This window comes from Orbicella faveolata, unplaced genomic scaffold, assembly GCF_042242905.1.
Source record: "Orbicella faveolata isolate gen_17 unplaced genomic scaffold, um_ofav_v1 contig_14, whole genome shotgun sequence".
Classification (NCBI taxonomy): domain Eukaryota; kingdom Metazoa; phylum Cnidaria; class Anthozoa; order Scleractinia; family Merulinidae; genus Orbicella; species Orbicella faveolata.
In genome coordinates, this window is record NW_028301541.1 from 12,454,662 (window position 1) to 12,468,103 (window position 13,442).

A 13,442-nucleotide genomic window follows, 5' to 3' on the forward strand; every position below is an offset into this window, starting at 1 on the left:
TTAAACTTGTATTGGTGGAATGTGGATACACTCTATTGACTTTTCAAAACAATAAGCAACAACCCATCCCACCTGCTATACACTCATTTACCCTGAATTAAACAAACAGCAATGAGGTTAGGGAATAGTTGTGGACAATTTCCGAAAATACATGCTGAACATTTTAAAATACCTTTCTTAATAGACTTAGGTTTAGATATAAGATACAAATTAGCAATGTAGACTTTTCAATTTCTTGTCGTATTTAATAATCTTAATTTTTAATTATCAGTCAATTTTCGATATTGTACAAGTAAGTGCCTATTAAATATTCTAGCTAATTCTACTTTGTAACTTTTGTATGTATTTTTATCAAATGAATAGATATTTATGTTATTATTATTATTATTATTATTATTATCGTTATTATTATTATTATTGATCTTATGCCTTCAACTCTTCTTACTGGTATTTCATACAGTAATATTATGGTACCTGAGGTCCACAACAAAACCTAAACTAACCTACACGAACCTCAGTCATGGAAATCCATTTGAAATCTCTTTGCTTCTATCGTTTACAGTCATGTGTAGCAAATTATCACACAGAAGTCTGAACTTTTGTTTCTCTGTGCATCTTTTGAGCCCACAATACACTTCACAACATGGCCAGCTCCCAGCTGCCTTGATAACTCAGTTGGCAGGGCACTGCACTGGTATCACAGAGGTCATGGGTTTGAATCCCATTGAAGCCTGATTTTTTTTCAGGCTTTAGTTCATAACAGTAACTGCTTAAGTTGTGTATATAACTGTGATGATCAATCACGACTTCATTTCTTTCTCCGCAGTTCAAATGTATGATCTTTCATATATTCACTTGTATTCTTCACCATAAATGGGTATATTATGTACTCACAATGTGACCAGGGGCCTGTTTCTAGAAAGCCCCAGAAACTTTTCTGGGCCGTAAAGCCATTTTTAATTGACCTGTATCTAAAAGCAGAGAGGTGTATACGCGTGAAAATATGAAAAGAACCTCTGTTCATGGAGAATATGTGTATAATATAGCTCTGTAATCATGATGTTTGAGATTTTGCTACAGCTTTCTGGATTTGAAAACTTTTTTAGGGACCTTCAAGAAAAACGACCCCTACTCTCAGCTGGCTTGATAGCTTAGTTGGTAGAGCACTGCACTGTTATCGAAGAGGCCATGGGTTCTAATATTGTTTGAGCCTGAATTTTTTCAGGCCTAATTTCACACCTGCTTAATATGTTTTGTGTAACAGTGATGATCAGCTATGTCTTCAAATCTTTCTCTGCAGTTCAAATATATGATCTTTCATATATTCATGTTTAAAGTACTTTGCTCATAGTTTGCGTTATTTTGTACAACTTAACTACAAATATCATGGAATAATAAAGTGTATTATCGTTTGTCTCACAATGTGGTCACTTGAGATGTAGATCGCGACGTTTCGACTGTGTACTGCTAGTCTTCTTCAGGCGATAAGGTCGACTGATTGCATGGTATCATTTATATCACAAAGGTCGGCTGTTATTGGTGCATTTCGATCCTCCTATTGTTCCATTGTTCTGGTGAGTAGCTGTTCCCTCAGTGGTCCGCTGTTGTACCATTCTCCTGTTGTTGTGTTTCTTGATCATGGGTGTCCATGCTTCAGGAATTTCAATTCCACTATCCCTGTTGATGTTGTTAGGGTGAAGTCTTATGTGAATAGCTTCCTTGACCCTACGTGTGTACCAGTGAGGATCTCGATCAATAAACTTGACCTCATTCCAGATAGGATAGTGGCCGGTCTCGTGGGTGTGTTCAGAAACGGTGGAGGTCTGGGTACGGGCGAGTCGTATATCCCTGTCGTGTTCTTTGATCCTCACCTGCATAGATCTCCCTGTTTCCCCGATGTAGACTTTGCCACACTCACAGGGAATCCTGTAGACAACACCATCTTGTTTAACCGGGTTGACGGTGTCCTTTGGTCGCACTAAGTGTGACCGAAGTGTCGTGTCAGACTTAAAGATGGTGCGAATGCCTTGTTCTAGGCAGCAGCGGAGAGACTCCGAAACTCCTTGGACATAAGGAAAACGGTGGTGGATTTAAATTCCGTGACAGGCTCTCTTCTTGAGGTTGTTCGTGCCTTTGTGATCTTCTGTACAAAAGAGGAGGGATATCTGTTAGAAACAAGTACAGATGACAGATGTTTCTTCTCTCCAGCGATTACTGATAGTTTGGTGACGAGACGCTTAGCCCGGTCATACAGACACTTCACAATACTGCGCTTTACTGACTGAGGGTGGTGTGAATCATACGCTAGGTACTGATCAGTATGTGTTGGTTTCCTGTAGACACTGGTGGTGAGGCGGCCATCAGGTTCTCTGTAAACTGACGTGTCGAGAAAGGCGATCTTGTTGTTGTTCTCGATCTCCATGGTGAAACGGATTGATGGTTGTTGACTGTTCAGGTGTTGCAGGAAGACGTCAACTCTATCCCGATCCAGGATGGTGAAAGTATCATCTACGTAGCGTTTCCAGATCTTAGGCTTGCAAGGTGCGGACTCTATTGCTTGTTCTTCAAATATCTCCATGTAGAGATTAGCAATAACCGCGGATACAGGGCTCCCCATGGCTGTGCTGTCTCGTTGTTCGTAAATCGATCCGTTGTACTGGAAGTACATAGACCTTAATGCGAAATTCAAGAGGTCTGTGATTTGAACTGGTGTAAGTGTCGTGCGGTCAGCCAGGCCTGCATTGTTCTCCATTTTTTGTAGCGTGGCTTGTACGGCGCCCTCGATCGGTACATTGGTAAACAGTGACTCTACGTCGAAAGACACCATGGTCTCGTGGTCCTGGATCTCTTCACTGGCGATGGTGGATGCGAAGTCAGTTGAGTTCTTCACTGTGAAGTTCGAGTTACCTGCAAGAGGAGATAATACATTAGCCAAGAAAGCAGACAGGTCGTATGCAAAGGTGTTGACACAGGACACAATTGGCCTAAGCGGTGTGTCTGCCTTGTGGATCTTCGGCAAACCATAGATCCTAGGTGGTTGTTTGTGTCGAGGTCTGATTTTATTATAAACCGCCTCTGATATGTGTCCACTCCGTTTCAGGGTTAGCAGCTTTTCAGATAGCTTCCGGGTCAAGCGGCCTGTCGGATCTTTGTCGAGCAGCTGGTACGGTCCAGAATCAATTAGTGCTGACATTTTTGCATGGTATGTGTCAGCGTCCAGGATTAGCCTGGCGCGTCCTTTGTCGGCCGGAAGGACCATGATGGAGTTGTCCTCTTTTAAGCTTTTAAGAGCCTCCTGCTGTTCCTTCGTGATGTTGGGCGTGGGTGGTTGTGCCTGTTGAAGGATGGTGTTGACAGATCTCCTGACTATGTCTGCTTGCTCCGCATCTAGTGGCCTGACTGCTGACTCAATCTTGGTGATGATCTCAGTGGCTGGGACGCTCGTAGGAGTCACGGCAAAATTTAGACCTTTCTTCAGTAAGGACACCTCAGCTTCGTTAAGGAGAACGGTACAACAGCAGACCACTGAGGGAACAGCTACTCGCTGGAACAATGGAACAATAGGAGGATCGAAATGCACCAATCACAGCCGACCTTTGTGATATAAATGATACCGTGCAATCAGTCGACCTTATCGCCTGAAGAAGACTAGCAGTAAGCAGTCGAAATGTCGCGATCTACATCTCAAGTGACCACATCGGGAGACAAACAATAATACACTTTATTATTGCATCTACCACGATGAATAACAACAACCTTTTCCTTGACAAATATCATGGAGTTAAATTGTATAGAGTATTTTACTGGAAAAATATACAGTTTGTAAAATTCATGCGTATTTTCCATATTATTCCATGTACTTTCCATATCCTCACTAGTCAAGATATAGGTGACTTCTTTGATAATTATCATGTTTGACCTTTTAACTTAAATTTGTTGGTGTATGATCAAAACAAATTCAGACGTTTTTTGTGGACATCAGACAATTTTTTGAGAATCCTGGGAAATCTTCCGATAGTGGCCAGAAGTCTTTGGAAAATAGTGGTATAGCACGCTCATTGGGCCCGTAGCCAATTAGAAGGCCGAATTTAGGCTACGTGACTGCTCTTAGCCAATCAGAAGGCCAGATTTCATCCAAGATGGCAGAACTGAAGATTCGCCCTGGTTTCCTTTTTGCAAAAAGTCCCTGTCAAAACCTGGAACCAATAAGGTTGGATTGGGGTGCACGTGACCCGATAAATGATGTAAGCAAAACAGGCACTAATTTTTGGGTGGGCAGAATGCCCTACGTGACTGTGCTCAGTCGCGTCAGCCTTTACCCTCGCTTACGTCAGATTTTACCCTTGCTTGCGTCAGCTTTTTTCTCTCGCCCGCGTCAGGTGGGCAAAACGCCCTATGTGACAGTGCTTGCTCATATCAGATTAAAAAGCACTTCAATTGACTTGGCTCATTTGAAACACGCTGTCCTGGGTGAAGGTTGTGAGAGAAAAACGACCATGGCTGATCGTTCAACAGATATTTTGGCCCTGTGGAAGAAAGTGGAAGCAATGAAGAAAATGTAGAGGAGGAGAAGGCAGAAGAGGAACAGGAAAAAAGGAGGATAGTAGCAGCTCTGAAGAGGAAGGAGAAGTGGTGGATGATGAACCAGACTACAATCCGTGGAATCTGTTGCGTAAAAAAATGGGGGAAGATCTCAAAGAACCCTTCATGAAAGAAATGGAACGGTTCCTAGATAGGGGAAAAACCCAAGACTATGCAGAGAATGCCGCTTTCAATACCCTATTACTTGTAAGTAGAATAAGGCTACAAAGGACTTACTTAGGAGTGTCTAAAATGGACTCACCATATCAAACACGACACAATACACCATAAAGTCATGAAAACTCTTCAACGCTTTATTGACGAAGACGACATGGATTCTGACGAAGCAGCAGAGTTAGCAGTGGGAAAACCAAAATTCTTGTTAAACAGAGTTATGCAGAAGTTACTCCCCGACGAGTTGGATGAAGGAGAGTGACTTTAGGGTTTCAATCATTATTTGTAAGACCCACCCAAGGTGAATTCCTCCAATCAATCACCGGAGAAAGGCAAGAAGGTTGTTTGTGGGAGAGCCTACTATAAAAGATATTAGGGAGCTTGAGAAACCATGATGGTGATGTCGAGGGCAATGTCAACTGAAAAATGAGTTTATATTTTACCTACAAATCTCGCGGTACCCTAAAGTCATTTAATTTGTTTATAACTGTCGAAACTATCACAAAACTGAATCTAGGGCACATCGATAAATTTGAAATAAAAAATTTAAAAAGTGAGTTGTTGTGGTTCACGTTCTCCAGACAACGCAGAATTTGGTCATTTCGCATTGTTGTTTTTCAGAGGACGGCAAAGAAATGTACCAAGAATTATAACGCTCGTGCTCAGCCACTGTTCTCCTCATTAAACCTTTTGTTTAGCGACGTTGCTGTTGCCGTTACCGTCATGGTTTTCTTAAGCTCCCTATTATGCAGAGAACAGGGAGCGAATCCTGACTCAGCACAAACCATGGCGTACAGAGAACGCCAAGATTCTCAAAAACCCGTCGTAAAAGATTGCATGAACACAGACAGGGATCTGAGAAAGTGCGAATGGAAATGAGTCTAGTTCCCAACGAACATGCGGTTACACTTTGTAAAATATCAACATAATTCTTATCATGTTCCATGGTTGTTTCAGAAAACAAAGTTAAAAATACACTGAATTTGACAAATCAATCAGGTGTTGCATGATTCCTGAATGTGACCCATTCGTGACGTCACCAAACATGAGGAGATATCCCCACCCCACTGTACCCTTAAGCACCCAGAGACTGGGCAACACATCGAGTATATACTTAGGAAATATGTGGTCCTCATCATAACAAAAACACTAACAACCATCAAGCAGTTTGGTTAAAACCATGATTGTATGTGGGATTATGCAATAATATTGCATAAACACACATAGTCATAGGTCTTGTTGAAGGTTTGAGGATTTTATGAAACCTGAGAATCTCTCCCCTAATGAGAGTTAACAGTTAATGAACATGGTGAAAACTTGCCTGATGAAAGTTAATAGTTAATAAGATAGTGAAAACTCAAAGATGTAATCGGATCGTTGCATTTACAAATCGGCAGACAAAATGAGCATCTCGTTTCAAGAATGTGCTTATACGTAGAGCCTGTTTTTGCAAAGTTACAAAGTTACAATTTTGCAAAGTTACAATTACTATTACAAATTGGACTCTACTCAGTCTAATTACCATCATTAATCGGTGGTACAAGGGTGAACCCGAGAAGTTCCTTTTTGTGAGTCCTTTTGTGGTAACAACATTTCGATGTCATGGTTTTCAATATCAGTATACATCAAGTATTACTAAGTATGGTTATAAACCAAACCAAGACAGGAAGTTCCTGCTGTCTTCTCCATTCCATAAACTGTTCCTCCCCTCCCCCTCTTGTCCAAAACATTATTCTGGCTTTATTCATATGTTTTGTTTATTGCTTTTTGGTTGTTGTTATGTCCAGAATTCAGGTGCTGATGCTTTGGAGTTAAACTTATCGTGTCCTCATGGGATGGGAGAGAGAGGCATGGGCTTAGCTTGTGGCCAGGTATGTACAAATTAAACAGGCTCCATTAAGTTACCCTTAGTTTAGCCCTTTGGGTAAAAATATGCAGTCAGCAGACGACCATCTATTTATTTTATAGTGGCTGCTTATGAACATGGTTTTATCTTTTCTGGTTTCTAAGCAATGAAGGTCACCATGATGCCTTATTCTTTGTTTTTAAAGAAGGCTAATTTTCAAGAAATTTGATTTCAAATGTTCCAGTGTTTTTTTACGTTTTGTAGTATAGCACTACTTCACGCAAGCTGCCGCAAGAAGTAAAAACGTCCTGTTTTTGCGGTTCAGCTGCAAAAACATTCGAAATGTAAGAAGTTGAAAGTCTTACCGCAAAAACCTATGAATCTTACTGCAAGCCACAAGAAGGCACAAGAAGTTGCTGCAGGTCAAACTATCTGTTCATTTATAAGTGCCATGTTGGTGATCCAAATGCTCAGCAGCTGCTCGCAATGTTGTTCAAAGAAGTTCTTTCGGTTTGAAAATCCTACCATGGAGAAGTTCTTGCATTTCAAAAATCCTACTGCAAAGAAGTTCTTGTAGTTTTAACTTCTAACCGCAAAGAAGTTTTTGCGTCTTGCAGGATCCAAGCGCAAGCAACCCGCAAGAAGCTACAAGAAGTTGCTGTAGCTACAGCAGTTAAGTTGTGCGCACGTGATGTACAACTCTTGAAGCGGCGCGCGCTTCTGCAACAAACTTGCACGCGCAACATTGGGCAAGTTTTCAACGAGTTTCTAATTTAAACATTCCCATGTTAATTTATGTCAAGAAACGCTCTATATAGCTGGGGTGTTACTTCTGGCCATCTGAAAATGCCATCTCGTCTCTTGTTTTTACAGATGTTGTTCCATCGACGCCAGATGGGATGTATACTGTATTAGTCGTTGATAAACGGAGTGAATTTGCCTGGAAATATTGAAAAATTTTAGAATCGGTGGAGCGCGAATTATTTTCGAGATATTCCTCCATTACGGTCATTACGGGCTCAATGAGTGTAAGCTTTTCAGCCCAAGGCAGCCATTGTGGATTTTGGCTTCCTGCTTTTGCGATTTCTGGCGAGTAAATGTTTCTTTAATTGTTTTGAATTTGCTTTAAGCAAAACATACATCCCACACGTCAAAGTGAAACAACCCAGAACTAAGCTAAAGCCTGTTTCAGCTTAGAACCCAGAATTCGGCCAGGTTTACGATCATTGCATGACAATTGCTACAAAGCTCCATTTAATACAAAGCTATGAAATGAAATGCCATATGGTACTTTATAATAATGGTCCTAAGTTGAATGATAAATTCAGTGATAGATGATGTCCTGAATTTCATAGAGAGGAAACTGTACGTCCTTGCCGATTATTATCGTTGGTGTGTTACACGCATGGGCTCACATTGATTAGGTGAATTAATGAATCTATCCATGAGACACAAACTGACGATCTTATAGGCTGTGTGACATTTGGCAACCATTACTGTCACCCAAATGGGATCAAAATGCAGGTAAATAATCAATTCAGTGCCTATATCTTAGGTTGTTGGAAACAGAGTTGATGAGAGCTATCTGCAGTGTGATTGCTTTCTTGAGAATCCTCACTCAATTTCAATAATAATTTAACAGAGACATCTTTAATTATCACTTGTTGAAGGTTCACTGGAATATCTAAAATTTCCTTTGTTACAATTCTTTTTTTTTTTCATTACTCCAGTTACTTATTTCCTGAAGTATTTTCATGCCAAATTTAGTGAAGTTCTAATCAGTGGTTCTTGAGAAATAGGGGTATTTCCGAGAAAGCTATTTCACATTCAATTGCAATTTTTTGACTTACTACGCATGTGCTGCATTTAACTGTGTTCTTTTGGTTACAAAGAAAAATCTGAGAATTGCTGGGTTCTTTGCGTCGATACCTTTCCTAACATACCTTTGTAATTAAAGACTAAAACCATCAATGCACTGTTTCAATTATGGAGAAAAATAGCGTTGATAGTGCGGGCATTGAGCAAATAAAATGATCGCTGTATTGACACCATATTTGTTATTTGCAATCCCTGTGCACGTGCCGAATCGCATTAGAGTGCACACAAAAACTGTGTTTGGCCACCTTAAGTCCCAGCAAGAGAGGAACTCAACGTAAGCTTCTTCAAAGCTACACAAGGCTGCACATCTCCTGGCCTGAGTGAATTACCCTGGCCAGTTGAGGGTTGCGATAATGCTTTTGTTCCCAAATATATGAGAGACTTGTTATCAACATTTCCAGTATAAACTACGTCCATAGCACTGATCGATAATATAAATTGCCAATGGACAGACATCAACTCTGTGAAGACAACACCCAAAAATGACACAAAATGTGTACAGGCATAGTTTTTAAAGAAAAAAACGATACATGAAGGAGGAGGTTCACTTTAACTTCCAGATGACATGTCATTCATTTCATTCCTCCTCCGGGTGACATTAAAACATTTTTAAACAATTTCATTGATTTGTCCACAGACCACGAATTTTAAGGTTTTAGCTTTTAAGATTTCAATGCAAGTATTGTCGCTTATAGGACTTCGTTGTCAATTTGTCACAGCAAGTGTTCCTTAGCGTAATAACTAATCCCATTTTTCAACCCACAAAGGAATCCCTGTTTACAGGTCAAACAAAAAACCATCTTCGACCTTGTTGGACAAAAATTTACGCTTTTCTCATACTGCCATAAAACCTGCCAAACATATGCGCAGAAGTCTTTAGGACAAAAAACAATACTTAGTGGGGGAGATAGGAGAAAAAACGTTTAATCCAACTGTAATGAATAAATTAATCAGAAGTGAGTGAGTGAGTGAGTGAGTTTGTGAGTGAGTGAGTGAGTGAGTGAGTGAGTGAGTGAGTGCGTGCGTGCGTGCGTGCATGAGTGAGTGCCATTGGACTGCTTTCTAAGCTCATGGAATACTACGTCATACATGAGCAAAACTGCTGATTTTAGAGATAGACAGGAGTTTAAAGTCAGCTAATGAAATAATTCAAGGTACTTTAAAAAGTGAGGGTGTTAAACAAACTCTCATAGTCTTTCATTTCTACATAGTTTTAAAATACAATGTGCAATTTCCAAAAGGGGCAAACATTTGTAGAGTTACATGACAAAGTCATGTTGGTACATGTATGTATCTGTTTGCTCTGTTTATACTTTAGTTCAGAAGTTGAACGTGCAGTACTTTGAGAAATTCCAAAACTTGTGATGACTTCAACAGTTCTGATCCTAGCAGTATGCCTGTCACATATGAACTCAGTTAAATGACCTTGCTCTCCAGGAGTTCCCGTAACTCAGTGGATAGAGCACCCGCCCAGTGTTCGGGAGGTCATGGGTTCAATTCCTTTGTCCCAGGCTCATGTCATGTTGAGCAATTCACCTTTCACATTTTATCACCGAACTTAAAATTCACTATCTATTCTCTTATCATATCCTATAATGTTTTGTTTTTTTGTTTGTTTGTCTGTTTTTGTTTGTTTTCTCCTTTACAAAACTGAACATTAAATGTTGAAATTTATTGAAGCATACACCAAGATGATCACATGCTCTACTCTATGTTTGCTGTGGTTGGGTTGCCAACCAAAATCTTAAAATTGAAGTATTGCTAAAATGCATTTTGTCAGTACAGCACTTCATGTTTTTGTTTTGAATGCACAACACATGTATTCTTCTGACACTATAGTTATTAGTAATAAATGTTATTATTTATGTTGTGCATCAGAATAAGAAGCAAACAAAGACACTAACTAATAGCATTCATTTTAGGATCCTGAACTGGTCCGTAACATTTGCCGTTGGGTTCGAAGTGCCATTAAAATTCCATTTTTTGCCAAGCTAACTCCTAATGTCACGGATATTGTCAACATTGCAAGAGCTGCTAAAGAAGGTAGGAGATACATGTCATTTAAGCAAACCTGCTTAGAAAAGAAGTAATAAGAAATCAGTGCTAAGTTTTTGCTTTAATTGTTTTTTTTAATTTCTTAGTGATGCAAAGCTTAGGATGTAATATTCATTCTTTTCTCTAGAGGGTGGTACTTTCTCCAGGTCCTGAAATTTGTGTTTGAGTTGGGTGCATTGCACTTGCTTCATGTGGATTTAAAGGTCACCTGGCAATGTTTGACACTAATTGACACATACATGAAAAGACATATTTTAAGGTGACTTCAGGTATTACAGATTTTTTTAATCTCATTAGCATGGGCTACGATTCTCTTCCCAACGTTAGCATAGGTGGCACTGACAAAAATGACACAAGTAACCCTAATAAAAGAAGCAAAAACAATTTCAGCCCTTGAATCACGCTCAACCATCTAGGTATACATAGCAGTTAAGGTCCCTGTCCATATATGAAAAATAACTTGGCAAGGGTCGAAAATTTGATTTTGCTCATATTTTTATGGTAGAAAGGCTAGCGCACAACAAAAACTACTGGGTAGTTTTTCCGGCAAAATATCCTTTTATTTCAAAGAAAAATACAAATTACCAAATTCCATTAAAATCGTCAATTGACGCAACATTTTATTAAGAGAGTGTTGCATGCAAAACCACATTAATCTTTCGTCTTTAAAACACTCAAATAGTTTCGTGCAATGTTAAAATGTGTACTGGATTGATTTCGTCAAATTTCAATTTACGGGTTAGACATATATTTTAGCATTCGCCACAGGTCTTGGCCTATATTAAGTTGAAATAGATAATTTCTAAATGTGCTAACCTTGTTTGCTCAGGCTTCTGATATTACGCGATGGTGCGATTTTGCACAATCGACCATAAATCGCATCTGATCACACAATTCACAAAAAATTGCATAATTCACAAAAGAACGCACAAAATTCATAAAATAAAACATAAATCAACAAGTTTCTTCGGAATTCCTGCATAAATACGCGATTTTTAAGATAATTTATCTTGGAAAAAGCCTAAAAAACCTTTGTCACCTTCGATTTTGTAAACATTCGAAGCTGCAAGGCGTTATTTTGCATGTTGGGGGCCTGGTACGAGTCTTATTCTTAAAGAGTCGCCTATTGGTGAAACACAAACACGCCCTTTGTTCAGATTAGCCAATCTGAATGGCTGATATATGCACTCGATGGAGTTTATCGTTTGATTGGAAATATGGTTTGATAATTGTTAAGCTGGAAATGGTTCGACATTTTTAACCAAATGGCTTGTTTTACTGGCTACATTCATCTGTGTAGACATTTGGTTGTGGTATGTTTTCATCACCTTGCAAACTTTAACCAGTGAGATTTTTGAAACATGTTGAAGAAAATTTTGTTCGTGACAAAATTTCCCGCAGTCAACTTATACAGTAGAACCCTGCTAACTCGAGTCGGTTTACTCCAATTTCCCCTGGATTTGACCAAAAAATTTCAGTCGTGACTCCCCTTTGATTGTCAACTACTGTCTACAGGGAGAAAGACTTTTGTTATGTTCAAGCTAGTTTTGTTATACAATACTATTATGAGATCAGATGTGAGTTTGACAGACTGGCATATGTTATAAATTAACCTACATGCACTGGGGGGTTTTATATAAGTTTATGATCTGCTTACTCAATTATGGATTGAATAATATTATTGTGAAGCAGGATGAAGTGTTTAAAAACTGAAAATTCAATGGTGGTCTTATTGATGATCCTTGCAAAATAAATTTAAAAACGTTGGTTTGTTGTATTCAGAAATATAATACTGCACATAAAAACAAAGCGTAAGAAGCTAATCATAGCATGCAAGGATATCAATGATTACTGATCATTCATTTGGCATGTTAGCTGTGTCCTTTCAACTTTTAATGTGGTGCACCGATGGTGCAGAAGACCTCATTTTTTTATTTATCCCAACTAATGTCGATCAAGATGCATAATTACTGTTCCTTTGTGTTCAAAATGTCTTTAGGGCCGCAAAAAAGTGTTTTTCTTATCCTGAAACCTTATAAAATAAGCTCAAAATTGCTCAGAAAAAAATCACATAATTTATATTATTTATCGCACAATTGGCCTTTCTAATCGCATAATCTGCCGTGCAAATTTTGCATAATTTGCAATTTTTCATTGCACCCTATCAGAAGGCCTGGTTTGCTGTAAAAGGCAGGTTCAAAAGCCAATTTAACATGTTTCTGTCACCATTCGTGGCATATAAAGCAGTAAAGTTGTTTTCTGTTAATGTCATTGTTCCTAGCGAATGTGACTTAACCATGGTGACTTGCAATTGAACCAGAGCTATTAATCAAATAGAAACAACTCATGATGGCATTAATAGGGGAACACTGCCTTGCATTTGGTCAGCCCATGTGACTTCCGGCAATAGCGTGACAAAACAACCTCACTTATCTCCCCAGCACTATGAGCTGAATGACAGCACATGCAGGATTGGACGAGAGTATCAGTTAGCAAGCGATGTTCAAAGGTGATGAAAAAACAACAGGCTTGGGGGAAGTCGCTGCGCAGACTTAACTGCACCACACAGAAGTGACCCTTTGTTTATTATGCAGGAATACATGACCAACCTCGTCTCACAAGGGAGGGAGGGAGGGAAAATTAAACGATAGATATACACTAAGTAATAGCTTTGTTGCTTAGACGAACTCAAAATGGACTCTGAACAGTTGTCTGAGCTTTTAAATGGAGACGTTCGTCTGCTGGTAAGCCAGTAGAAAAGGCTGTACTACCAAACAGCTTACCCTAGCACATGTAACATCTTAAACACGAATAGTGCTTTAATGCTTTGCACCGATGCTATGGTTCGTTATAACGTTCTGAAGGTAACAAAGCTACAATGTTTGAGGTTTAGCTACAATAAAGCTTA

General features: G+C 39.3%; 2 protein-coding genes across 3 annotated transcripts in view; one reads left to right on the forward strand and one right to left on the reverse strand.

The window, feature by feature from the left end:
- The window catches only part of LOC110055154 (dihydropyrimidine dehydrogenase [NADP(+)]-like), a 234,894-nt gene that overhangs the window by 178,564 nt on the left and 42,888 nt on the right, over positions 1 to 13,442 (forward strand). For both annotated transcript variants that reach the window (XM_089286667.1, XM_089286668.1), the window contains 2 exons: positions 6,543 to 6,626; positions 10,402 to 10,522. In XM_089286667.1, coding sequence (XP_089142793.1) covers positions 6,543 to 6,626; positions 10,402 to 10,522 — 205 coding nt within the window. The remainder of the gene's footprint in view (positions 1 to 6,542; positions 6,627 to 10,401; positions 10,523 to 13,442) is intronic.
- Positions 2,003 to 3,362, reverse strand: LOC149114045 (uncharacterized). The gene has a single exon (XM_089286665.1). It carries the CDS (start codon positions 3,257 to 3,259, stop codon positions 2,033 to 2,035), a length of 1,227 nt encoding a protein of 408 aa, XP_089142791.1. The 5' UTR covers positions 3,260 to 3,362; the 3' UTR covers positions 2,003 to 2,032.